General features: G+C 33.6%; 1 protein-coding gene and 1 long non-coding RNA gene across 5 annotated transcripts in view; one reads left to right on the forward strand and one right to left on the reverse strand.

Moving 5' to 3' along the window:
• Window positions 1-60: 60 nt before the first annotated feature.
• The window catches only part of LOC101889595 (inhibitory POU protein), a 73,205-nt gene continuing 45,960 nt past the window's right edge, over window positions 61-27,305 (forward strand). For 2 of the 4 annotated variants that reach the window (XM_005186315.4, XM_020037758.2), the window contains exons 1-3: window positions 61-1,078; window positions 10,639-10,695; window positions 17,240-17,419. In XM_005186315.4, coding sequence (XP_005186372.1) covers window positions 953-1,078; window positions 10,639-10,695; window positions 17,240-17,419 — 363 coding nt within the window. In that variant the 5' untranslated portion in view covers window positions 61-952. The remainder of the gene's footprint in view (window positions 1,079-10,638; window positions 10,696-17,239; window positions 17,420-27,305) is intronic. The other 2 variants (XM_020037759.2, XM_020037760.2) reach the window with 1 other exon arrangement.
• Window positions 5,706-6,216, reverse strand: LOC109613190 (uncharacterized). The gene is made up of 2 exons (XR_002194854.2): window positions 6,137-6,216; window positions 5,706-6,081 (listed from the first exon to the last, which is right to left on the reverse strand). It is a non-coding gene; the product is annotated as an uncharacterized LOC109613190 (long non-coding RNA).

Consider the following 27,305-nt stretch of genomic DNA (forward strand, 5'->3'; position numbering starts at 1 on the left):
TAGTAAAACTCATCATAGAATTCTTTATCACACGGCCGTTGTCTAGTTGTGAAATCTGTTCGGGTCCGTTTAGTTTAAACAATAGCAGCAGATACTTACACTTACTTACAGTTACTGGCGTGACAACCTGCTTGCTAGCTTGCTTGCCTGCCCGATTACTTCTTGTTGTTCTTCTTCTTCGACATCTGGTGGCAACTCACTGGTGGGCCAGCCAAATACTTCTTGAGATACAATAATTATACCCATAACAGTGCGTGTTTGTTATCCAAGCCAGTTAACCAACCAGCCCGTCATCCAGTCAGCAGACCAAACATCCAACCAAAACAGCTTACTTCATAATTTATCAAGCTTATTTGTGATTCATAGTTAGTATTCGTTATTTCATTATCAATTGTGATCAATTTTATAATTAAAGTTTCATATCTGGCGGTAACGGAGACGACGTAAGCGGCAAAAAATCGAAGAAAAGAAACGAGAAATTATCCAAATGCCAACATTCCGACGCTGAAATTGGGATATCACTCAAATTGGCAAGGATATGCGCCATATTTAGTAGAAAACCAAGTAACAACTCCATTTAACTCAATCCTAAGAAGAAGAAAAAATCATTTACGTGTTTTCGCCCAAATAATTGTACATTAAAAAATTTAAGAAAGCAGTTCCACAACTGAAAACGGATAACGTTCGCGTGTGCAATCTCTCTGGAAAATTAAAAAAAAATCCATTATTAGTTAAAAGGATATTTTTCGACGGAATAGCAATAGAAGAAGCCGCCATTTTTACCGGCTCCAACTTAAATACCTTTTTGATTTATTACTAATTTGTGTTGTCCTGCTCGAAGGAAGCAGGATTTGTGCTTGAAATTGTATAAAAGTGCTTCAAAATTTACTCGCCAACGACATTTGACGCCTCCAGGGCGTTCAAACTAGAGGAAGATTTCGTGGGAGGCTGCATGACCATGTCGATGTATTCATCGACGGATAAAATGAAAATGTCGGCGCCCAGCTGTTTTCCCGGTCGCTACAGTCCTTCCTATCGAAGTTCCGACCAAATGCGGCGATGTATGCCAAATCCATCGGTAAGAAGAAGTATCTGTAATAAAAATATCTATCCCACACACAGCAAATATTTGGTATTGAAAATTTTATTTAAAATTTAAACGATTTCATTCAAAATCAGTAAAAAAAAGAAACATCTTTCGAGTCAAATTTCAAATCACGAATAAAACTATTGTTCCTATCGGTACGTCTAAAATAACTTAATTTTTGCATTTTACTTGTCGCTGAACGTCACCGAAATCATAAACAAATGAAAGATTGCATAATACTCGCTATTTTTGTGGAAATGGGAAATTAGTTGATAGAATTTTGGCAGTTTTGATTGTCGAATTGTTTTAGTTGTATATGTCAGTTTGAGATGACGATTTATTTTATTTTGACTTTTATTAAATGCTAAGAGCAGAATTTAACATATATTATATGGGAATTTAAAATATTCCGTACACTCTTTATTCGGCACGAAGTTAACAACTGTTTGCCTTTGACAAAGGAACTGTTAATTATACATTGTGATAGAGAAATGGTTATTGTCCAGTAAAACTGTAAAGATTTCCCTACAATCTCTAACCAATTGAATTCTAAACAACAAATTCATCAAATACAACAAGTAAAAAATCAGTAAGGGCCGAACTTTATGTACCCTTAGGTATAGAAAATATTCTAAATCAAAGTATCTGGATTCAAACGGGTCCACTTTAAACTACAAATACCAGTGAGACCGGTGGGAGAATGCAGAAAAACAGTACAATGTGTGAGCCGTTGTAAGTGGGCCATAACAAAAAGGGAACTTATATTCCCATGGAAATATGTGGATAGGAAAATCAATATACCGAATATCGGTGGGTACTGTTATGTTGAAAAAAATGGACCACTATGGACAATTCTCTAACACCGGTTTTGGAACTATAAATTTTACAGACATCCTATAGAAAATATGGTTTAATTCGTCACAATATCAAATATCCGAAGGAATCGTTTTATGGGATCTGAAGAGTTCAGCCACAAGAGGTAGGACTTATTACAAACTCTAATATAAAATTTGTATAAATTTCGAGGAATAATGTGGCTAAAGTCACCAAAATACCTTCCCATATATATAATGCTCGTCCATCGAAGATTGAATTGAATCCCTAAGAAAATGTGGCTAATACGATATAAAAATCGTAAAAACACCGAATATTGGAAGGTACCGTTGCTATGCGAAATCGTGAACAGATATACCTCAATACCAACCATCCTAGTCATAATGCAAACTACTGTGGTAAATTTCAAAGATCTACGTCAAATAACCTTTCAACAGATAGATGGACGGATATATAGGCGGACATCTTTAAAGATTTAATATCGAACTAAATCAAAAAATATATGTTATGAACAGAAACCCTCTCTGTCTAATAACTAACGCATATTTTTAATCTTTCAATAAGTTCATTAAAAACTTTACTTTTTATACTCTCCACCATAGTAAAGAGGGTATATTAAGGTTATCATTCCATTTTCAACAACTCGAAATGTACATTTTAGACCTCACAAAGTATATATATTCTTGCTCAGCATAGAATTCTATGCCGATTTAGCGATGTTCGTCTGTCTGTCCAACACTCTAGCTTTCGAACGAAATGAGGTAGGTTGATAAAATTTTACTCAAAATGTATATTATATCTGCAGGACTTTTGGTATTGAAAATAGGCCATGTAGGTCCACGTTTTTGGTATAGCTCCCATATAACGGTACCTCCCGATATTGGATATTTTAATAATTTTAGCGACAATTTTTACCGGAATTGTTACAAACTTGGTATTTGAAATTTGTAATGGATACTACAGCCTAAGACAGAAAAGTGTCTTTGCAGGTCTATTTCTTCGTCCCGATATTCGGTATTTTGATGATTTTTATGATGCAGGTCCACGTCGTCGTATAGACCCTAATATAACGGCTACGATTGGTATTTTTAAGATTTTAACAGAATTTTTAACGGATTTAATTTTTTGCAAATTTTCAAATTCGTTCGTGGTGGATGGTATTTAATCATTTTTACTTGTTTCTCTACATGAAGTAGGCGACAACAAGGGCGAGTGTTATATGCTTTTACCGCCAAGAAAACTTTAACTTACACTCTGCATTGTACGACTTCACAGTAAATTCTATCCTGCAACAAATTTATCGGACCCCGTCTTTCAAATAGGCCTTTTTAAATATTTGCAATAACTTGGAAATGTGTAATAGTATAAAACAGTATATGTGAGCTACATACAGCTAATCCAATATCATAGAATTCGATACGTAAGAGATATTTACTTGTTAAATATCGATATAAATTTAATGCAGTTATATTCTCCTGAACCACCACTTCAGTGCGGTTGCAATGCACAATAACTCTCTATGGAAGTATTCGATTAGCTTATCAACTTTTTCATATCATATTAAAATTGTCAAGCGTAGATCAAGCTTAAAGATAGAATATATCGGTCCACTTCTAATGTCGCCTACCTCACAAAGCTCAAATCTTAAAAAAAAAGATTCTTGTAAATCCTTGAAAGGATTACTCAATTTGGATGAAGTTTCGTGCATCTTAATATTTATAACTAACTTTGGAAAGGTGCTAAAATCTGCAGGACCGCCCCCACAAACTGACAAGTTAAACAATTTCCAGACATCAACAACATCGGCTCAACTCTTCTCTTCCTTCCCCACAATAGTTTAAAAATTTTAATATTTTCATTGATTTTCAACAAACCTTGCACATTGTAATATTTTTTCTTGTCCATAAAAAGTCAAAATCTTAGAAATTAACGATTTTAATATGAAGCAGTGATTTGGTCTGAACTTAGCGAAAGATTACAGACATGGCTTTTTTATTTTCAAAGAATACGTACATTCATGGTTAGTTAGTCTTCAAGCATCAAAACCCAGAATGAGCAGTTGGACATTCTTAGCAAAATCTTCACAATACCCGATATATGGATTCTGTACTGAACCGAAATCTTACACTGAAAATTTATTAAAATTAAGGCCAATTCGAATGAAAATTCAAATTCAACAATCTTGCGATATTGTTGGTCTTCATACTTGTCCTAGTTGCAGCAAAATTATTCTTTGGAGCAAAATTCAACCATGCAAAAAATAAGTCTTATATTACTTATGAGGCTAATATTTCAGCCATTTGTTTTAGATTACGTGTTACCTTATCTCAATATTTGGTAGTAAAGTGTAAATTTCTTGCCAGCTGAAGGGAGATGAAATAAAAAATTGTATCTATTGTAAATTGTATATGATATACCCATGGCTCAATAAGAACAGTTGTTCAACTTCAAAGAAACTAGGAAAAATGCGACTCTGTACTGGAGCATTATTGTGTAAAAATAGACTTTTAAACATGCAGCAATTTGTTTGGTTTTTTTTTTACATTTGTACATTTTTTTCACAAAATTACTATATTGTGGAATACCATAAAACAGGAATGGAGTATTGAGTTCGTACCAAGAACTGAATCCAAGATAGAGGGACAGGCTTGTTTTATCCCAAAATTGCATCTAAATCATTTTGCATCTAAATTTGAAATTATTTTCTTTTTTTTTTTAACAACAATACACAAACATATACAGACTGTGTATATTTTTTGACAGAATAGGGGCACCAAAGGACACAAATTGAGTGTAGGAGGTAGCTTTGTTCTACCTTCTGTAATTGTACCATGGTTATACCTTCAGCTAACATTTCTGAAGAAAGTAGGCAAAGTATGGATTTTTTGTAATTATCATAATTATATCCTACACAACATAGTGGTAAGGGCATTATGTCTTTGTGCATTTGTTTATAACAGGGAGAAAGATGCGAGATAGACCCATAGTTACTTTTGAGGATCTTAGGATAGAATCACTTTTTGAGTCGATTTATGCATGTTCAGGTAAATTGCACATCTAATGGCTAATATAAGTCCAAATGACCTGTATTTTGGTACATCCCACCGAATTCAGTCTAGAAATAAGTAAATAAGTCCCTTACATGCGTAATATGCACTCCAGAATAATGATATTTGGTATCGGATAGCAGATACAGCTCCGAAATAAGTGTATCAAATTTTGTCAAGATCGGTTCAGATTTAGATATATCTCCCATATATATCCTCAACCGATTTCGGGTTAATTGTGCACCTAATGGCCAATATCAGTCCAAATCACCTGAATTTTGGCATATCCTACCGAATTAAGACTAGAAGGAAGTACATTAAATTCGAGAAAATCGGTTCAGATTTAGCTATAGCTCCCAAATATATGTTTTACCCCTTACATGCGTAATATGCATTCGACAACGATGATATTTGGTACCAGATATCTTATAAAGCTTGGAAATACCTGTGCCAAATTTTAACCAGAACGACAAGGATTTGGATATATCTCCCATATATATCCTTAATCCGATTTCAGGTTTATTGTACAAATAATAGCTAATATCAGCATAATGGATTGAATTTCGGGACGTACGTTTCCATTTTGTGCACTCGGCTCCGATATATATTTTGTAATATAATCCTACTACTAAGTATGCATGCAAATATGCAGTGGTGTAAGGTATCATATTGTCGACCCTGCTCGATCTTTGACTTTTCCTTACTGTTTTTTTTTTCGTTTATAAGACTTATATAGATTACTAGCTGAACCGGTCAGCGTTGCCGGTCCCTAATTTATTTGTTTAATAATTACTTTTAGGAACACCATAATATTCAAATTGAATTGAATTGAATTATATAAACCGTATAGGTTGCAATATTATGCCATTTCCGCTTGAAAAAAAAAAATATACTTTCCCAAAAAAAAAAAATCGGCATTGAGTTGCAGTTAATATATGAAATTGCCGGCTTTCATGGTTTTGGATAATTGATGTTTTTCTCGTTTTGTGGGTTATTGCTGTTGCCTTTTGAGCCCATTTCTTTCAAGGCTCCAATATTTAAAATTCGCAATGTCCTTCATATAGTGGTATCCGGCACTTCACTAATATCAATCCCAATTTCCAACCAAATGGTCTGCCATTTAGCATAATGGTTCTTTATTAATTCAAACATTGTCATACGCAATTACCATCTTATTATGCACTTATTTGATCTGCATTACTTTTTCAATGTGAATTAAAAAATAAAAGTATTGCAAAATTAACAATTTAAACTGGAAAAATTCCATTCGATATAACAAAAATTAAAAAACAAATAAAATATAATTTAAAAACATACAAATAAATTGAAATAGCTATAGTAGACCCTGGACAAAAGTGTCATACCGTCTACTTTGTCTGAAAATAATCTAGTCTCCCTGAAAATCAGTGATTTGTAGGAAGTATGAAGAAGAGTAACATTTCTTCAATTCTTTTAATGCCATGAATTCTGAAAGAATAAAGCAGAAAAACATTTTTTGTCTATTTAAGTCATTTGGAAGGATTCCTATCTATAGGAAACCTATGGAAGTTTTTAGATGCAGAAAGTTTCCAAAGTATTTTTTATATAGAATACCTAAAATATATTGGACTTATGTAAAAACGTGTACCGGCATCGGACCAAAATTGAAAATGCATGAATCTGAAAATTATGCTACGTTTTTCCTCACTTATTCTATCGCTGATGCGATCGATCCCTGGATTACATGATAATAATTCATGACTCCAACCACACCAATACAATCCATTTTCAGGGATATTATTTTCAACTCACCCAACTACGCATTGCGTATGAAAAATTGTCAACTTTAGGCTGTTTCAAATATTCAACATTAGAAATATAACTTTGAAATGGAAGTATGGTCCTTGCGCGTTTGGTTAATACGGCAGTGAAAAATGCTGAAAATGCTTGATTATGATGAAAAGGTAGGTATTTTTGTACGCAAGAGCAATAATCAGGTTACGCGTCTTACTCGTCTGTAATTGGGTTTTATACTCTCCACCATAGTATAAAGGGTATACTAAGTTTGTCATTCCGTGTGTAACGCTTTCAAACTCTATATAGCCTTCATACTATGGTGGGGAGTATAAAAACCCAATTACAGACATGATTATTGCTCTTGCGTACAAAAATACCCACAACATAAGGCGCGCGATCAGCATAAAATTCTATGTCGACTGAGCGTTGTCCGTACGTCTGTAGAAATCATTATAGCTTTCGAACGGAATGAAGTAGGTAAATAACATTTTACTCAGATGTGTTTTACGTCTGCAGGACTTTTAGTATCCAAAATTCGCTATATAAGTCCACATTTTGGTATATCTCCCATATTACTGGTATAAGGTCACAATTTTAATCCGAATCATCTGTAAATTGGGATTTTGAAGGAAATGCAGTATGTAGGAAACTTCTCTCCATAGAACTGTCCTGTACCTCCAGATTTATTGTATATTGATGAATTTATGATTTTTCAACAGAATTATCTCCAACTTGGTGTTCGAAGTTCGTAATAGGCAAAAACTTTTCTGGTAGATAATTGGCTATAGAGATCCACGTTTTCATATACAATTGCAACACCAAGTTTTTAAAATTATAGCGGACTTTTTACATGTTTTTTTGTTTACATTTTTCAAATCCCTGCGAAATGGTGGGGGAATGGAAATGGATGATATTCACTCTGTATGTTTGGAATTTATCTCACTATCCACTTGGCATGGAAGTGCCAGTATATTAGTAGTGAAGAGCACCAACCAACTAGTCCATCCATAGCCATCTCACAACGTCTAGATTCCGAAAACTCTAAAATTTGATGTTGGTATTGGAATTGAGATATTGAGGTGGTTTTGGAAATGTGTACTATAATTGTTTGTAAAGTACTAATGGTACTAATTTTGAATCAGTGTCGTTGTCTAGGATGGGGAGATGTAGATTGTTTTGGATATGCGTACTAAATGTAACTAAATTTGGTATTGAAAATTGAGTTAAAATTCTGAAATTCTAGATTTTACATATGAAGACGTTGTTATGGTTGTAGACAAAAAATTGGATGTTGATCCTTTGCTCAATAGTTTTTACAACATCCTCCTCACTAAACTTCAAAATGAAAGAATTTGAAGACTTTTTGGTGTGAAAGGTAAACATTAGAGGTAAACAATTAGGTAAACAAAGGAAAAACTTGCATATAATACGTAATCAAAGTTTCATATGTCGTACTAAATTTTCAGACTTCCAAGATTTAACACATATGTGGTCTATGAACTAAATTATTAATGACTTAATTTTTTGCGCCATAACATACTTTTTTGGGAGATAAAGACGGACTATTTTGTTCCTGTATATATTAATATTGTTCTCATTCCTGCAACAAATTTGGACCTTGACATTGTACAATCCGTTTTCAATTGTAAAGCCGTTATATGCCTCCCAAAGGCAATTAATCTTCTACTTCCATTGGTGTATTCGTCTATTTCGGTTTCGAAATTCAGCTGCGCTATACCTTTACAGTAGAGTGATATTATATAGTCAGATACGCCCGACATTTGTACCTTCCGTGCTGGTTAAACCTAATATGTTAAAGTGTATTTTCGATTTCAACGTTCTTTTCTCTTTTGGTGCAATTACAATGTAATAAAAAATATAAGAATATGTATATATATATATATATATATATATATATATATATATATATATATATATATATATATATATATATATATATATATGATATATTTTTGCAATACTCTTCTGTCAAGACTGAAGAAATAACAATACATTATTTAAAATAACAACACATGTTGCTTTTTGCCACAATTGCATTCGCCCTCAATGTTCTATTTCTACCCGTCTCCGCTCGGTTAAAGACACCAAAATTAATGTGAACATTTATTAATTGGGACACTGCAGTAAGTGAGGGTGATTACAATAATTACACTTCTATTTCAAGTAGTCAACAAAACAAATTACACCATTAAAAGTTTCCCATTGAACGGCGGAGGGCGAGTGAGTCAGAGTCTTTTTTCTATTGTACAACAGGTAATTTTTCGTCTGGCTCAAACGGTGGCGGTAAATTTATGTTAAACCATTTGCCTTTGTTAAAATGAAACTCTCGGAAATGTTGGCCCACAATCTACGGGCACAGAACATCTCTTAATTTCAATGTCAAGGACCAGGTTTCATTTATCTTAATTTCTGGCTCGAGGAAGCAAAACGAACAAAACACAAAACAATTAATTAAGCAATAAATTTTGTTGTTGTTGTTTGAATGTCCAACAATGCTTAATAACTCATTGAAGAAGAAAAAAATCAACAAAATTAAAAAGCAGCATAATCGACATCTTGCAGTATAGCCGATACCAACTTAAATGTAGGTCGGGTGAACTTGGTGTCCGAAAAACTTATGTGCACTTTTATAATATATTCTGACAGCAATGTTTAGTGGTTCTTATCGGCTCTCCTTATAACCTTTAAAATGCAAGAAAAAAACCGAAATTTCATGTAATTTTAAGTTAGGGGTCATTTGTGTTTCTAGTTAATATTTTATTTTCACCATTGACTCCTTTTACTATATCAATCTTTTATATTCGAACATGTCCTTTTGTCCACGATTTTCCATTTCCCTTACCAACCTCTTTCACCAATCCTAATAAAATCCAATATCAATTTACAATATGATAGTCCTATTGAGGACAATCTCAATAAATTAGAAAACGTATCTACGATAATCGCCAATTTCATCAATAGGATTCGTTTTTGAGCCCATTGACAGACGGATAGACAAACCGATGGACATGCATAAATCGACTTCAAAAGAAATACTATTCTTCTACAGGGATTGTTATACATTTATTTATATAATTATCGAACAATTGCCAATTTCCAATACCAATCACCTTACACACAATGCAAATTATAATGCCAAATTTCGGAGCTTTACGTCAAATAATATGGACTTGATTTCAACAGATATACATCATTGATATACATCATTGAATCGTCCTAGAATTTTTTTTAGTGATCACGAATATGTTTTTTTTTTTTTGTACTTTATGGGGTTACCGACGAGTATGTATGTATGCATGTATTCCCTTTTTCTATGGCGCAGGATATAAAAATGGAGACCCTACATATTATTTATCAAAAATATTTTTATCGCTTATAGCGGGTCAGGCTTAAGCAGGCATAATTAGCGTGAATGACTCAGAAGGGCCATGCTGTAGCATCGTTATTACGATAAAGCACATACAATGAACAACCCAAGATTGGCGCTCATTCTAGCGAAGCTTTTTCATGGCAAAGCACAAAGAAAATAATAGAAAATAAAATCTTTGCCTTAACAAAGTTGAAATCTAGATTTAGTCGGCAATTTTTATGTAGACATTTTAATTTTTCACAGGTTTTCGACTATATACATATGTATAAGCAGAGAATGTATAGCATCTTTCATTAATTTAACATTGTTTTTTTTTTAATTACTCTCGAAATACAACTGAGAAATGTTAATTCGTATATTTTTTAATCCTGATTTAACACATACCCAAATATATGAACCTTGCTGAGCATTCGACCTTTGCGATTCAAAACAAAATACAATATTTAATAACAAAAAAATACGTTTACAACTCTCTGTGTATTGTTCCTTCTTCGTCTTTTCAGAGTCGCTTGTTAGAAGACGCATCCCTTCTATGCAATTCATGGTCAGCACGTCAAAATGTAAGTGATGTCGACAGACAAAAAATAAATTTCTTTCTTTCACTTCCTTTCTCCTTTGGTCCATCACTACATTGGAATATAAATACCAACACACGCACGATACCAGCCAACATGTATGCCAGTTCACTGGCATGTATATGTATGTGTTTGCGTTGATAAAAAATTCCTGAGATCTGTTTTTATTTGCTTTTTGTTTTGCTTCAGCAAAAGAAAATAAGAACAAAAAACTCAAATAAAATATTTATGATTTATTAGTCCAAACACTCTCCCATACATTTCTATAAATTTACGCTCGAAAATATGCAATAAAATTTTGAGATACGTGCGATTGTCTTTAGCACGCTTTAAAAAAATATCCAGCCCACGCACTGGTGTGTGTGTGTTGTCTCTATGCATATGCATATATCTATGTGTGTGTACATAAAAACACATATGTATATGGAAATATATTCTCTATAACAATTTACTGTGTTACATATAAATACATATGTACACATATACTCAAGCATAATATTTACGTATGTATTGTATGTACATGACCAAAGAAGTGAATGGTTTTTATGAAAATAAATACAACATTTTTTGACATTGCTTTTTATTGTTTACATTCACAATAAGGAAATTATTATGTTTGTCTATGATGATGCTTAAACAAATATCATGAGAAAGTAAAAGTGCGAATATTTCTTCTCCAGGATAAGTGTACAGGTAGACAACATGATCAATGAACTCCGGCAAAAGTATATATCTCATCGACAAATATTTTGAAATATAAAATAAAACTATTAACAGAGGGCATATTCTGTAACTTTTTAACGACAGTCGATATTATTATTTTATTGAGTTTTTCCCTTTAACAACACAAATAACAACATTGCTATACCAAAACGGTTTTATTAACTATTGTTGTTCTTTTTGTTATAAAAACAATAGAAAAATTGTGCTTGTTATTTTGTTGGATTGGATTTGCCTTGTGTTGTGTATGATTTTTTTTTTTTTTTTTTTGGAAAATTTTAAACTTGAAAGCTTTTAAAAGTTTACCGACAATCTATCCACATTTTTACAGAATAGTATTATGTTTACTGCAAGCAACAAAAGCTGTTTATTAAATAAACAACAGGGTATTAGGAATACAGGATATTATGCATAATGTTTTTATACCCTCCACCATACTATGAAGAATATAAGAGTTTGAAAAGGTTTCATTTGTAATCTCTTGAAACAAGCTCTTTTAAACACCAAAAAGTGTATAAATTTTGGACCAGCATAATATTCTATGTCGACTTATCCATACCTGTCAATTTTACTCAAATGTATTTAAGGTCCTACTTGATTTCCCATAGCTTCCTTATAGGATACCACCCGATTTAAGATTTTTTGTTGGTTTAGTCAAAATTCAACCGGAAACGGCTTTTAGGTATTTTAACCTAGCAAAGCTCTAAATTCAGTGCTACATTGCGGTAAAATACCACCAGATATTCGGGTTTTAGATTCTATAGCCACATTTTTCAACGTATTTTTTTTCAAATGTTATATTTTTGGATTGCGTTATAGGCCCCACCTTATCCGTCATATAATTGTCTATGCAGCTCCATGTTTTCGTATCCATTTAAGCTCCATTTAACGGTTTGTTAATTGGATGATTGTCGATACATTTTTCAACTCAAAGTTAGTTTTTGAGGTCCGCATCAGGTCTCATCTCTTTTTTAGTAGATAATTGACACAATTTCATATAGTCCCCACAGCCTCCGGGGACCGAGACTATCTTGCTTAAAAATCTCCTTTTTTTGTCGGTCGGACACCCCGAAATGGATTTGAAAGCAATTTCTGGCTACGTCGGTGAGCCCCCATATAACATATTTGCTATTTTGGGACATGGTTTGGCAAGTTCCTAATAACAGATATAGCATATACTGCTCAAATACTGGATCTAGGCACTTATAGATAAGTTTAAAACAATTATTTTCCAAATGGTGGAGGCCTTTTACTCCTTTACCCACTTAGACTTATGTTTATCTATTCGGGATTCGACGTTATGACATTCCTAAAAAGGGGATGCGTTCGCCCATAAAAACCAGATACCATCCATTTATGTTTTCTGATGGGCTTTCTAATTATAAGATGTTAGAAAAAAAGAAAGTTTCTTTCGCGACCCAAAGATAAAGAACTGTTTAGGGAATCTCCAGTCTTTTCTATCGAATTCTAGATATGTATCTCAAATAGTATCTAAATGTTAAACAAGTTTCAAGCATTATAAATTCACAATTATCACATTCTATTTTAACATCTACTCTTAACGTTGCGCTGACATCGTGGAAAAAGATATGGCCTTTGTGTCCATTAAGTCTAAGTCACCAACTGCATGGAAAGTATCTCATATCGTGACTCTGAAATAAGCTGGTGTTTATGATCGTGGCAGCTCTAGCTATATACATATGCTGCCACCTGTTCTAAAATTATGGAACATTCTTAAACTTGAAGTATTTGTTTTTATGGATACTAAACGTATCCTTCAGAATGCACAGAATGCACCTCAGAAACAGAAGCTCGGTATCTCTTCTCTATGGTGGAATTGATTGCATCTGTTTCGATATTGCTAACAATAAGCTCTGTGTTTTGGTAGCAGTTATCCAGGGTCTTTGCTCGGGTGGACCATTTCTTAATTAACAACCAAACTAAGTGTTTTGTTCGGCTTTTCTAACAGTGTTTGTGAGTTAATTTGGCCTTACCTGTCAAAATGGAAACAGATCGTTGTGAAAGTGACGGGCACAATGACAATCTGCTTGTTAAATATAGCATCTCTCAGGGATAAGTTTTGGAACCACTATGATCCCTTCCCTGAGATCGAAAATTTAAAATTTATCTAGTTATGAACGAGTTGCAGTCATGTCATTTCAATAGCAGATGCGTATTTTCAAACTGAAGTCTTGTTTTCCCCACTAAACCAATTCATGGTCTGACATAGAGATATAGTAACAGTCGTGTTGATTTTGATTAGGATTTTTTTTTGTTGATAAACTTAGTTTTAATCTCCGGTTTCTTCAAAAATAATTCTGTCTTTGAGATATATTTGTAATGTAGATGAGTACTTAGAAAATCATTGTACTTTAAAATCAATATACTGTGCATTTGTCGAAGTATGAAATCCGAAAAATCGCTTAAAATACTTCATCACATTTTTTCACGAATTTGTCTAAAAATTGGTATTTGTTGATAATAATAGGTTCTAATTCCGGTGGCGGAACATTGTATGTATAGGTCTACTTTTTCGTATATCCCCATATAACGGTACCTCCCGTTTTGGTATGAACCCGTACTACGCTCTTTATGATTTTTTGATAAGTTTAACTGCATTGTCCAAACGATCTTACTGGTATATATAGCTTAAGTGGAACAAGCTTGAATTCAGATACTTTTATATAAAAATGTTTTCTTTACCCAATGGTGCAGGGTATTTAAAGATCGGCCCAGACAAGCTAAATGTTTTTTAATTGTTCTTTTTTTAATTTTTCGTAATTTTTTATGTCGAATGAATTTCTTACAGTTAGACATACCATATTGAAAGGTACACTTTATTTGATGGGCAAAATGAAGGATTGGCATCTAGCTTTCAAACATCAGGACGACACAGCTATATTGGGCTCATATAAAAACTTGAAAGTAATTATTCCATATGGCAACTATCCGTCCAATGAGAACTCAAATATAAAATCTATCGGGACTGAAATCAGTGGACTGTCGATTACCAAGTGATACTGCAAAACGTGGACATTACAAAATAGTAGACCAAATTGAAAATATTGTTATGGGTAATATATTATGAGAAAAAAAAATTGCATGGGGACTTTGGGATTTTGATCTTCTAACCGAATACTATCCTCTTAGAATTCCCAGCCCTCGGATTGGCTGTTGCATAGTTCCTCACTATTGCGCATAGTTCCTACATAGTTGTAATTATTCACTATTGCGCATAGTTCCCCGTATACCCGTTCCTTCGATTCAAACTATCTCTAAGGTTTCGGAAGAATTTCGGGAGAAAATAAATCTTTTTCTTACTAAATTTCCAATTCGCTATATATCTTTGTTTAATTCCCCTATTGCATGCCCCTTTGTATTCGATATTTCAGTGATTGCAGTCCCAATGAATTTTTCGTTTTGAGTTCTCATTAGTCGGATTATTACCAAAGGAAATACGTTGATCTACGATTTGATATGAGCCCATACAGCTATGTTGGCCATATTTGTTTGTTTAAATGTTGGTGAGCCAGATACCAATTTTAGTAAGGAGAGATTAGAATTAAATATCGTATTATGCTCTATTTTCATTTTTTACATATTTCATTCAGAATTAAAAAATCTAAAATAGTATGTCAACATAATAAAATCTCATGCGATATAAAACGTTACGAAAAATTAAAAAAATATACATGCCATTTTATTTGCTTATTTTTGTGCCATTTTTTGGCTTTCATCCTTTTCTGTCAGGAGACCATTCCGAAGTGGTGTAAATTATCAAAATCTTGAGTTATAAGAATAGTAACTAACATAACTTTTTATACCCTCAGCCATATGGCTACAGAGGGTATATATCATTTGATACGGTATATATCATTTGATCAAAACGTGTATTTAGTCGATATAACAGTTTTAGACCTTTGGACCAAATTCGTTTCAGAACATTTGGAGTCGATCTAGCGATGTCCGTCTGTCTGGCTGGCTGGTGCGCACGATAACTCTCGAAGGGAGTATCCGATTTGGTACACACTTGGTACATCGTAATATTTTTGTCAAACTTAGTTTGTAGTTGGGCAATATCGGTCCACTCCTTCTGGTACCTCCCCCACAAAAGTTAGAAATTTTCAAAAAATAAATGTTTTGCGCAGAAAGTGAAAGGATAATCCGATTTTGCTCCAACTTTGCACATCCTAATATTGGCGTCAATTCTAGGTCAGGTGTGAAATGGACAATATCGGTCCACTTTATCAAGTAACCCCCCCCCCCCCCCACAAATGGTCAAAATTTTGAATAATTACAACTCTCATAAAATGTGATGTGAGATTCCGATTGTCTTCAAATTTCACACATCCCAATATTTATATTAACCCAAGGTCTGGTGTTAAGATGGAATATATCGGTCCACTCCTTCTGGTACCTCCCCTACAAATGGTCGAAATTTTCAAAAAATATATATTTTTTGCACAGAAAGAGAAACGATAATGCGATTTTTCTCCAACTTTGCGAATATTAATATTTGCGTCAGTTCTAGGTCTGGTGCGAAAATTGACAACATCGGTCCGTTCTTTCTGGTACCTCAAAAATGCGCAACATTTTAAATATCCATGAAGTTCGTAAAAAGCGAAATCAACATCCGATTCCATTCCAGCCATGGTATATCTAAAATATTTCCATCAACACAAGATCTGTTATAAAGATGGTAGAAATCGGATCATTACTTTTGCTACCTGCTCCACATAGGGTTCAATGTTTTGAAAACCAAAACGCTCAAAGAAAGCAAAATAAAATTTTTAAATTTCACACATACAAACATATTTGCTAACACAAGATCTGTTGTGAAGATGCTATATATCTGCGAACCCCCTCTGGTACCTCACCCACAAAGAACACAATTTTCAATACTTATATCAGTCATAAATTGCGAAACAACTCAGAAATGGGCAATATTGGCCCATTCTTTCAAAACCCACTCCAGAGAGGGTCAAGTTTGAAAAATCATAACAGAAGTCAAAATATTTTTAAATAATCGAACATTGGGTGAGGGTATACATCTGTCGGCAAAGCCGATCGATACTTTTCTACTTGTTTATATATATATATATATATATATATATATATATATATATATATATATATATATATATATCGATGGAAAAATAATTATTATTATTATTATTTTGTTCACAAAAAACGATTGAATTCAATATGATAAAATTGACAAATAATATGATAATAATCATAATTTAAACTGATAAAAAAATGGTACATTATATAAAATTGACAAATAAAAGAAAGGCAAATTGAAAAACAAAACAGAAATAAATTTATAAACTTGTTCTCAGATTTTTTACAGCAAATGTTTAAAGGTCCTTACCCACCTGCGCATCATATAAGAATTCAAAAAGAAAAAAAAAAACAAAAGTAAATTCGAAAATAGAAAGTCAAAATAAAAAAAAAATCTTGAAATATAAAACATTACAATTTCCAAATCAATCATTCCAAAAGTCAAAATGAAAAATTCCACATTTCACAATTTTCGCGATTTTTTTTTTTTTTTGGGTTTTATCCTTTTCTGCTAAGAGACAATTCTGAATCGTTAAAATTAGACCAGCGGTTCTTGAGTTATAAGCGTAATAACTAACATAACTTTCTTTTATGTATATAGATTCTTTTAAAATACAAATTTTAAGATTTGTAAAATATAATTTTATTCCTTCCAAATTACATATTTTTTGACCACTAAAAATACATTTTGATTGTTTTTTCTTATTAAAGATGATTTGAAAAAAATGTTTTATTTTTGTTGCAGGGTGATATATTTGCTGGTATCAATGATGGTATACTAAGTAGAGCAGAAGCTCTATCCGCGATGGATATAGGCAAACATCAAGCATCACATGTACATCCCTCACAAATGACCTCCCAAATGAAACATGATGTTATGTACCATCACCATAGTATGGGAGCGCCTCCACAAAGACCATTGCAGGTAAGTCGGCATTACCGTCGTATCCAGGGCACATTGATTAAAGCAAAAGACAAGCACGTAAATGTCGTTCGTAGTAGCTTGAAAATTCAATATGAATGGGAACTAAAAAATAGTTGAACACCTTTCCATTCATAGGTATCCGAAGGCTCAAGTTTGTCTGTCTGCCAGCCATAAATATATACATTACAGCAACCGCATGTATGCGTGAAAGTGTTCTGGTGCGGCAAGCCTTTCAAAAACGCTTATGGACTTAAAATATGCAACCCCTGCCAAGTAGCAATTGTCAAGTACTTTTGGTTCGCGACTTGATAGATAGAGAGTGAAATAAGCAGAAAATGACTTCTTTTTATCCATTCGGAAGAACTGATTACAAAGTGTAAACTTAATCAAAATGCATTTTTATTGTTTTAAACCCCTCCACCATAAAATGGAGTACATTTTTCGAATTTGTTGTTTCGTTTGCAACAACCCAAAACATTCCTCGAAGAACTCATATATATTAAATATTCATTGTCAGCGAAAGATTCTAGAGTCTAGATTCCATATCGAATTAGTCATCTCCGTTTTTTTTTTTGTCCATCTGCTCGCACTTTTAATGGTAGAGACAGACTCGATATTAGGTATTGAAAATGAAATGCAGGATATTTTCGGTATTTTTAAGGTTTTGATCAAATCTGCTGCATTTTCACTGTTCGGGTTATTGGTGAAAATATCCAATGTAAAAAAAATCCACATAACGAAGCCTCCAAATTTAAAGGATTTTTCGGATAACCCATTTGATCATAAGTTAAATGTCCACATATCAGGCGTCCAGCCAAACTTATCCTCGTTTTCACTTGTTGAAAATTATGTGAACATGGTTTTCTTTTTTATTTGCTATTGAATCACTTTGAATAGAGAAAACATAATTTGTATTGGGTCTTATATCTAAATCGACCACTGCTTAGACGAGAGTTTTTTAGGCATAATGTATTTACTTCTTTTATCAACCGGTGTCGGAGAGAATCGTTTTCTTGCGATTGGGACACTGAGCGACAAATTAAATATTAAATATTTTCCAAATGACCAACATCAAAAATTAGAACCAACTTTCAGCGAAAATATACCTATTTCTCGTTTGTTTCGATTAAATGACATTCGGAAGGGGTTTAATAAGCGCCAACATGATCGTCATCCTTCTTTTTTTTGTCTTCTTGAAATCAAACATGTGAACATGACTATGCAAAAATGATAGGTATATTGTCACAGCGACAAGGGTAGTTCCATCTCCATTTTTATAGTTTCCAAACAATTTATTATTTTCTTGCAGGGTTATGTAGTTAAGCATCAACAGCGGCAGCGTATCGAATCGCTTAAAACAATTTCCAGGCGACACCTTGCATAACGCCATTCAAAAGGTAGTAGTGGAGTGAGGCTTGGTGTCTTGCTGTTGTGCGTGTGTGAGTATGAGTGCGTGTAAACAATAACACACTCCTTGTCGAAAATAATGGGGAGGGGGGGGGGGGGGGTTTCAACGGTTCATTGTCTCCAGAAAACTGGTTACACAATTTGATTACAATCAACTATCAAACCAATAACTTAAGGCTAATGCGAGGAATACCCATGGAATTGCTTCGAATTTTTACTGGAGAACAATTGCACTTGGCAAGATTGGTGGCCACTTGCCACTTTAATTCACAATCACCCACAACGGAACACAGCACGACAAGTACAAGTAGATACTCATGTAACGGCGACAATACAATTAACGACACGATTCCTGGTGTACTCACCTGACGAACGACCGTCACGTGTCCATTTCCCAGGAGAAAAACCACCGTGTTAGGTGAATACTATGTATGTGAATGAATGCCACTTGTGTGTGTGTGTGTGTGTGTGAGTGTGCTGTTTCCCTCTACTTTAATTGTATTAAAAAAATCGAAAGGCAAATGAAATTCATTCTCGTTATTAGCCAAACTGTCAAAAATTCAATTAAAGTAATAATAAAAATCAACCAGATCCGAATGTTACACCACTTCCAAAAGGATGAGTCTGCTGGTGGTGGTAAACTGCTCGGATGGGTGGCATTATGCTACAATTACCAAAAACGAAAACAACAACAGCGTTAATTAGACAAACACTACAACAACAAGAAGAGAAAGAACAACACATCTACACCAGCTCAGAAAGGAAAAACAAATTCAAATTATAATTACGATAATGAAAGAGTTAAGATGATGTTGAGCGGTGGTGATGGGAAAGTAGTAAAGGATTACACTTTTACAGCCCTTCCCCACCCTTGTGCATGTCACTGCCTGCCTTGGCATCTGTACTTTTCTTCGGCTCCACAATACCATTAGCTGTGATTAGAGAAATTATGATTTGTAGTCGTAAAATATGTTACATTTTGTACACTTGACGTCCGACTGGCATAGCGGCGGGGTAACTGGTTTCTCCTGGTTACCACTTACTGTACAAGTATTTTTTATGATGAGACAATTGTGTGTCCGTCCGTCCGTACGACCGACCGCCAGCCCTTTGCTGCACCCTAAAAAATAAAAATGTGTAATTCAATTTAAATTATACTCACATGCTTCCGGCTAGGAAGTTAACATTGTCCTCGTCCTCATCATCGTTGTCATGTTCGTTGTGGTTGTGGTAGTCGCATATGAATTAGATACGGATATTTTCGAGCATATGGTTTAATTTCCCTGAAACAATTTCCCTACATGCACGCGTACATTTGCTGTTCCTTTTTTGTATGTTCCGTTAACCGCAAGTGGTTAATCGAATGAAAATTCATTTAGAACACCTGTTTGTTTTTTTTTTTGTTTTTGTAATGTTTTCAATACCGTCAAGTGATTTTTACTTTTTTCCATTGCATGATTGAAACTGGTTGTGACATTCGGGGTCGTTTTAATATTCGTATTGAAGAAATTTTCTGCAATTTTTCTTCGGTTCAATATAAAGTAGTGTCCAAAACACACCAATCACAGAACCAAATATATATTTTTTACCAGGGTATTGAAACATTACCTCTAGCGAAATTAAGTCGATACGGCTCTGTGCGTCGTTTCTTCGGGCATATGATGAAGATGAGCCTACTAGTAATTTTAGATATGTTACAATCTTAAATCAAGTTTCCATACTCCCCCCTTCAGTGGTGTATGGTAAGAATATTGATTTTTATACCCTCCACCATACATAGTATGGAGGGTATATTAAGTTCGTCATCCCGTTTGTAAATTGATCAGCGTAAAATGCTAAGACGATTTAGCCCTGTCCGTCTGTCTGTCCGTCACGATACAGTCAAAACGAATTAAGATAAGAAACTAAAATTTTGCACAGATCTGTCTTTTGTCTGCAGGCAGGTCAAGTTCGAAGATGGCTATAACGGTCCACGATATCGAATAGCTCCCATATAACGGTATTTTGTCGATGTTAGCCACATTTTTTAAAGAAATTGTCTAAAATTCTACACAAGGAGTTCTTCGTGAGCACTTTACCCCTAGAAAGAGAGTTGTCTGTATAGATCCACTATATCGTATAGCCCCCATTTAACGGTACCCCTCGATATTCGGTATTTTTATGATTTTAGCCACATTTTTCCGTAGAATTGAAGTTCATTGTGCCACAAGAAGTTCATTGTGACTACTTTACCCCTAGACATAGATTGGTCTGTATAGGTCCACAGTATTGTATATCCTCCAATATATCGACACCTTACGATATTCGGTATTTTTAAGATTTTGAAAGAATTTTTAATGGATTTTATTTCTTTTGAAAATTTCGTAATTCGTTCCAAATGGTGGAGGGTATTCAGAGTTCGGCCCGCCTGAACTTAATGCTTTTTTACTTGTTTTGTAATCAATAAGCAAAGGCTTCCGTATTTATGATTAGTAATCACTAACATTTCTGTAGATGTGATGCCCTTGGAATACATAATTGGACAACTTAAAAAAACATTCGAAATCTCAAGGTTCGTTCTCTAATTTTCAATTCGTACGGTTTATAAGTAACTTGCTCATTTCCAATTTAAATGCTTATTCGTATAATCCTCATAGATCTGTAACCAATATTTTCCAAAAACTTACGACCTCGAACAAATTACAAAAGTAAAGAATCGGGTATATACCTTTTTTCAAGAACTAATTTTCCAAAAGAAAATGTTTCAAATTGGAAATTTTCTTTGTATTTTTTAGTTTTTAATTGTATTTTGTCTACTTCCATTTTATAATCTTTCTTTTAATACAAGCCACACACGTTACAACTGTTGGTACAACTAGGAGGGTAGCCAACATAATTAATAACTTTGTGTACAACCTCTTTGTATAAATTTACTTTTTGTAGATTTTATTTGGATTAATGTGACACCGTGAGTAATTTCATGCTCTCTAATTGACTCCATTGTTTTTTTTTTTAATTATTATAAATTTTTGGAATCTAATTTTAAAATATTATAATATTCATTAAAATCGCACATTTGATTGGATCGCACATTTTGATTGGATTTTCTTCGAAAATAAACACAAAATAATATTGTTTGTGACAGGCCCACAAACTATACAATCGGTTGCAAAATATCAAAAAATGTTGATTTTTGGTACAACTGAGATACAACTACGTTCAACCGGCCCACAAACGATACAATCAAGAATACAACTTCTCCAAGTTGTACATCCAGTTGTATCGTGTGTGACTTGCATAATGAGGAATTCTATGTTACTTTGCGATGTAAAATTTAACGGACGACTCGCAGTAACAGTTGTATCTTTTGGTACCAAGTAAACATTTTTGATTATACCCGACACCACACTGTACTACAGGGTTTTATGTCTTTGTGCATTTTTTTTGTAGCATACAAAAGGAAACGCCATAAACCCGTAGTTCCTTTTGATCTTCATAGAATCACATTATGTGTCGATTTATGTTTTTTATGATTTTATTTTTGTAAGCAAATTTTGGGCATCGTTCATTTCTTTTGCCCAAGGATGAACCCTATTGGAACTGGTGTCAATCGGGCTACATTAACATAAAGCTCCCACATATACATTCGCTCGGTTTCGCTAAATGCTAATGAAGGGTAATCTTTCCCCTATTTTGGCTAAACTGGTTTAAACAGCTCACATATGTTTCGTGTTTTTTATTATCAGAATGCGTGCTCTGTTCAAAAATTGGCAGATTTGTCGATTTTGGAGTGAAGATCAGGCAGAAGCACTGCAAAAACTAACAATGAAATCCAGAAAAATGGTGCGGTTTATCGGCTGGTGGCATCATTGGACTGTAATTCTGCATAGATGCTACGAATCGTAACGTAACCGACGAATCATTTCGAAATTTGAATGTGGTGGAAAGTTAATTTAAGAAATCGCTTTTATCAAATAGTGCGACATTTTCACATTTTCCAGAGTAAAGTGATCTATACTACACTTTAAAGCTTGAAAGCCTTACCTCTATTCTCCTACCCACTACTACCGCAATTTTTCGATCAAAATATATATAAATGTAAGATAACACTTCAAAACTGATTTCTGTGTAAAACTAACGCAAAAATATCCACTTCAACACAACCAAAATACCGTGTCCTTCAAACTTCTGCAACCTGCTATTTATTAACAGATTTATGACCATTGTATGACAATTTGAGAACAAATTAATGAAATTACGGCTGTCAGAATACGTTATGATACATCTCAAATGTCGCATTACCACGGAGGACCACAACTGGAAGGAAAAATATAAATAGCCAGTGAAAATGTCGCTATCAACGAAAATGGCAAGAAAACAACTACAGCAACAACAAAATGAAAATGTTGAAAGTCCACTCTTCCAGCAACTGGGCATAAAAACACACACTCAAACTCTCTTCTCAGTGCACTATATGTATCTCGTGTATGTGGGTGTTTCCTTGAACATACAGGCAATACAGCATATACATATGTATACATACATACATACAATACACCAGCCAATCAACCATATATATTTACACACGTCTATTTTCTTTCTCTTTGACCACAATTTGTGCACAACATACGTGGGCAGCAAAGCCCCTATGAACAATACCTTCCTATTTTTTATACATCCATAAAAAGCTCCCATACTGGCCGAAACCTCCATGTCGTTAACAACTCATAATTCGAGAATTGGTTTAATTTCAACCGATTTGTTGGCACATACATAATAAATAAACTAGCAAAACCGGAGTCATTTCGGTCTGAGCTCAATTTGAATACCATCCACCATGAAAATAGTTGAAATTATTCAAAATTGGTGTAGAAACATAAGGACCTATGTGTGTTAGCAATGGGGGTTTCCAAATGCCCTTTTCCTCGAGAAAACCACAAAACATCCGAGTGCAAAACTTTATGTGAATTATTCCTTGCCAAAATTGTGAGAAATGTTAGTTACTATTGCAAATATATTGTTTAGGAGCATTATGTATTTGAAAAGGACCGGCCTACATTCAAAATATATCGCAATCAGTACAGTCAGTCCGTTTTTACTGCCCTTCTCACTTTCGATCTTAATAGTTATACTAGCTGAACTCGACGCGCTTCGCTACCCCTTTCGCTTTTATACGCATTAAAATGTTTATATACAAATTGTTAAAGTTGAACCGCATTTTTTGCTTTTAGTGGGATTCGAGGTAGCAATACATATAAAACTACTTACTTCTCCGCAAATATTATTTGGCAAATTTATTTTTGTACCGATTTTCGTTACATATTCTAAATTTGGAGACTGTACTATACCAAAATCGATCAATAGACATTTGCACCTCCGGTTCTGATGCTATATCTCTCCTGATCCAAGAGGAATTGTTATTGTTATTTATATAGCCTATGTTACTTTCAGGCGATGCTTTAGTATATATGAAAGTTTTCAGGAAAATCTTTTTACCAGTTTTTGAGTCTATAAATTGCAAACAAACAACCGTACAAACATTTTCATCTTTTTTATAGATATAGATATAAAAGGATAGAAGGAGGGGGCCCTCCTTCCGTTTTTATTAGTACTAATCTAAACTTAATCTATATATATATAAATCAATTGTTGTTTGTTGGTAACGGAATCAGTTGAAAACGGCTGGACCGATTTGCATAATTTTTTGTACAAACATTCGTCATACCGCGAGTTAGGTTTTTAAAGAAAAAAATATTGACCACGCCTACTTTTACGCCCACTATCTTGATTTATCTAAAATCTGTATATTTGCCAGATAATGAAGATATTGGTTTGAAAATTATTACACGAGATACTGTTGACTTTCCCTCCAAACTTAGGAATTTATTTGGGCGCCAGGGAACTGACCACGCATACTTCTAATCTGTCTATATAACTCAAGAACCGCTGATCTTATTTTAACGATTTACACAAATTCGGAATTGTCTCTTGGCAGAAAAGGATAAAATCCAAAAAAAATCGCGTAAAAATGTGAAATTTTAAAATTTTCATTTTGACTTTTGAAGTGTACAATAGTAATGTTTTATTTTGGCATGATTTTTGTCCATTTAGACTTACTATTTCGGAATGTACATTTGTAGTGTTTTTTTTTTTTTTTTTTTTTTTGAATTCTAATATGATGTGTAGTCTTTTTGGGTATTAGAAAGCGACGAAAATTATGGAGTGGCGGAACTGAATAGATGATGTCAAAATAATTTAACGTAGTCAAACCAAAATTGCTAAAAAATCAAAAAAGAGCATATTGCACTGCAAAAACTCTTAAATAGGGAAAAACTAAGAACATTTTTTCAATGGAATCAAATTTCAAAATAATAGTAAGGACCTAACTTCGTAAGGACCTTTAAATATTGGCTGTAAAAACCAGCGAACAAGTTGAAGATTTTTTTCAATTTGTTTATTAGTTACTATGCTTATAACTCAAGAACGTTTTGACTGATCACGTTTTGTATAACCATGATATGATTTAAGGAACCGGACATTTGTTTAATCGTCTTTGAATCGTACTATGATAAAAGGTATGCACATTATGGGGGTCTCCAACGCGCAATTTCAATGACAAATATAACATATTACTTTAGAAACAAGTAAAAAATTAAGTTCGGCCGGGCAGAACTATTATTATTATCCACCTTAGGGTAAAGGAAACATTTTTATATAAAAGTATCCAAATTCAAGCATGTTTCACTTTAAACTTATCAAAAAACCATAAAGTGAATGACCGCCGTTATATGGGGCCATACCAAAACGGGAACCTCTGTGGACAAATTTATACTTCTATCAAACCTTCTAAAATACCAAATTTGAAACAATTATACGCGTAACTGTGTGGATTATCAACATACCCAATATAAGTAGGTATCGTTATATGTGTTAGACAAATCCGAGGAGAAATGTGGCAAAAATCATCTAAATACCGAATTTCGAGAGATACCGTTATATGGGGACTATACCAAAACGTGAACCGATAGATCATTTTCAATACCAACCATCCTATACACAGTACAAATTTTTCGGCTAAATTTTGACGCTATACGTCAAATAATGTGGGCTGTATCGTAATTTAAACAAACAGACATACAGACGGACAAATCGACTTAGAGTTTTATGCTGATTATGAATATATATACATATTTAATGGGGTCTATGACGAATATTTAGTGATGTTACAAATGGAATGAAAAGTTAATATACCCTACTTTCCAAGGTGGATGATATAATAGCATTAAAGATTAAATTACGGGCCGGCAACGCGGACCGGGCCAGCTAGTATGCATATATATTCATAATCAGCATAAAACTCTAAGTCGATTTGTCCGTCTGTATGTCTGTTTGTTTAAATTACGATACAGCCCACATTATTTGACGTATAGCGTCAAAATTTTGCCGAAAAATTTGTACTGTGTATAGGATGGTTGGTATTGAAAATGATCTATCGGTTCACGTTTTGGTATAGTCCCCATATAACGGTATCTCTCGAAATTCGGTATTTAGATGATTTTTGCCACATTTCTCCTCGGATTTGTCTAACACATATAACGATACCTACTTATATTGGGTATGTTGATAATCCACACAGTTACGCGTATAATTGTTTCAAATTTGGTATTTTAGAAGGTTTGATAGAAGTATAAATTTGTCCACAGAGGTTCCCGTTTTGGTATGGCCCCATATAACGGCGGTCATTCACTTTATGGTTTTTTGATAAGTTTAAAGTGAAACATGCTTGAATTTGGATACTTTTATATAAAAATGTTTCCTTTACCCTAAGGTGGATAATAATAATAGTTCTGCCCGGCCGAACTTAATTTTTTACTTGTTTCTAAAGTAATATGTTATATTTGTCATTGAAATTGCGCGTTGGAGACCCCCATAATGTGCATACCTTTTATCATAGTACGATTCAAAGACGATTAAACAAATGTCCGGTTCCTTAAATCATATCATGGTTATACAAAACGTGATCAGTCAAAACGTTCTTGAGTTATAAGCATAGTAACTAATAAACAAATTGAAAAAAATCTTCAACTTGTTCGCTGGTTTTTACAGCCAATATTTAAAGGTCCTTACGAAGTTAGGTCCTTACTATTATTTTGAAATTTGATTCCATTGAAAAAATGTTCTTAGTTTTTCCCTATTTAAGAGTTTTTGCAGTGCAATATGCTCTTTTTTGATTTTTTAGCAATTTTGGTTTGACTACGTTAAATTATTTTGACATCATCTATTCAGTTCCGCCACTCCATAATTTTCGTCGCTTTCTAATACCCAAAAAGACTACACATCATATTAGAATTCAAAAAAAAAAAAAAAAAAAACACTACAAATGTACATTCCGAAATAGTAAGTCTAAATGGACAAAAATCATGCCAAAATAAAACATTACTATTGTACACTTCAAAAGTCAAAATGAAAATTTTAAAATTTCACATTTTTACGCGATTTT

This window comes from Musca domestica, unplaced genomic scaffold (assembly GCF_030504385.1).
Source record: "Musca domestica strain aabys unplaced genomic scaffold, Musca_domestica.polishedcontigs.V.1.1 13, whole genome shotgun sequence".
Lineage (NCBI taxonomy): Eukaryota > Metazoa > Arthropoda > Insecta > Diptera > Muscidae > Musca > Musca domestica.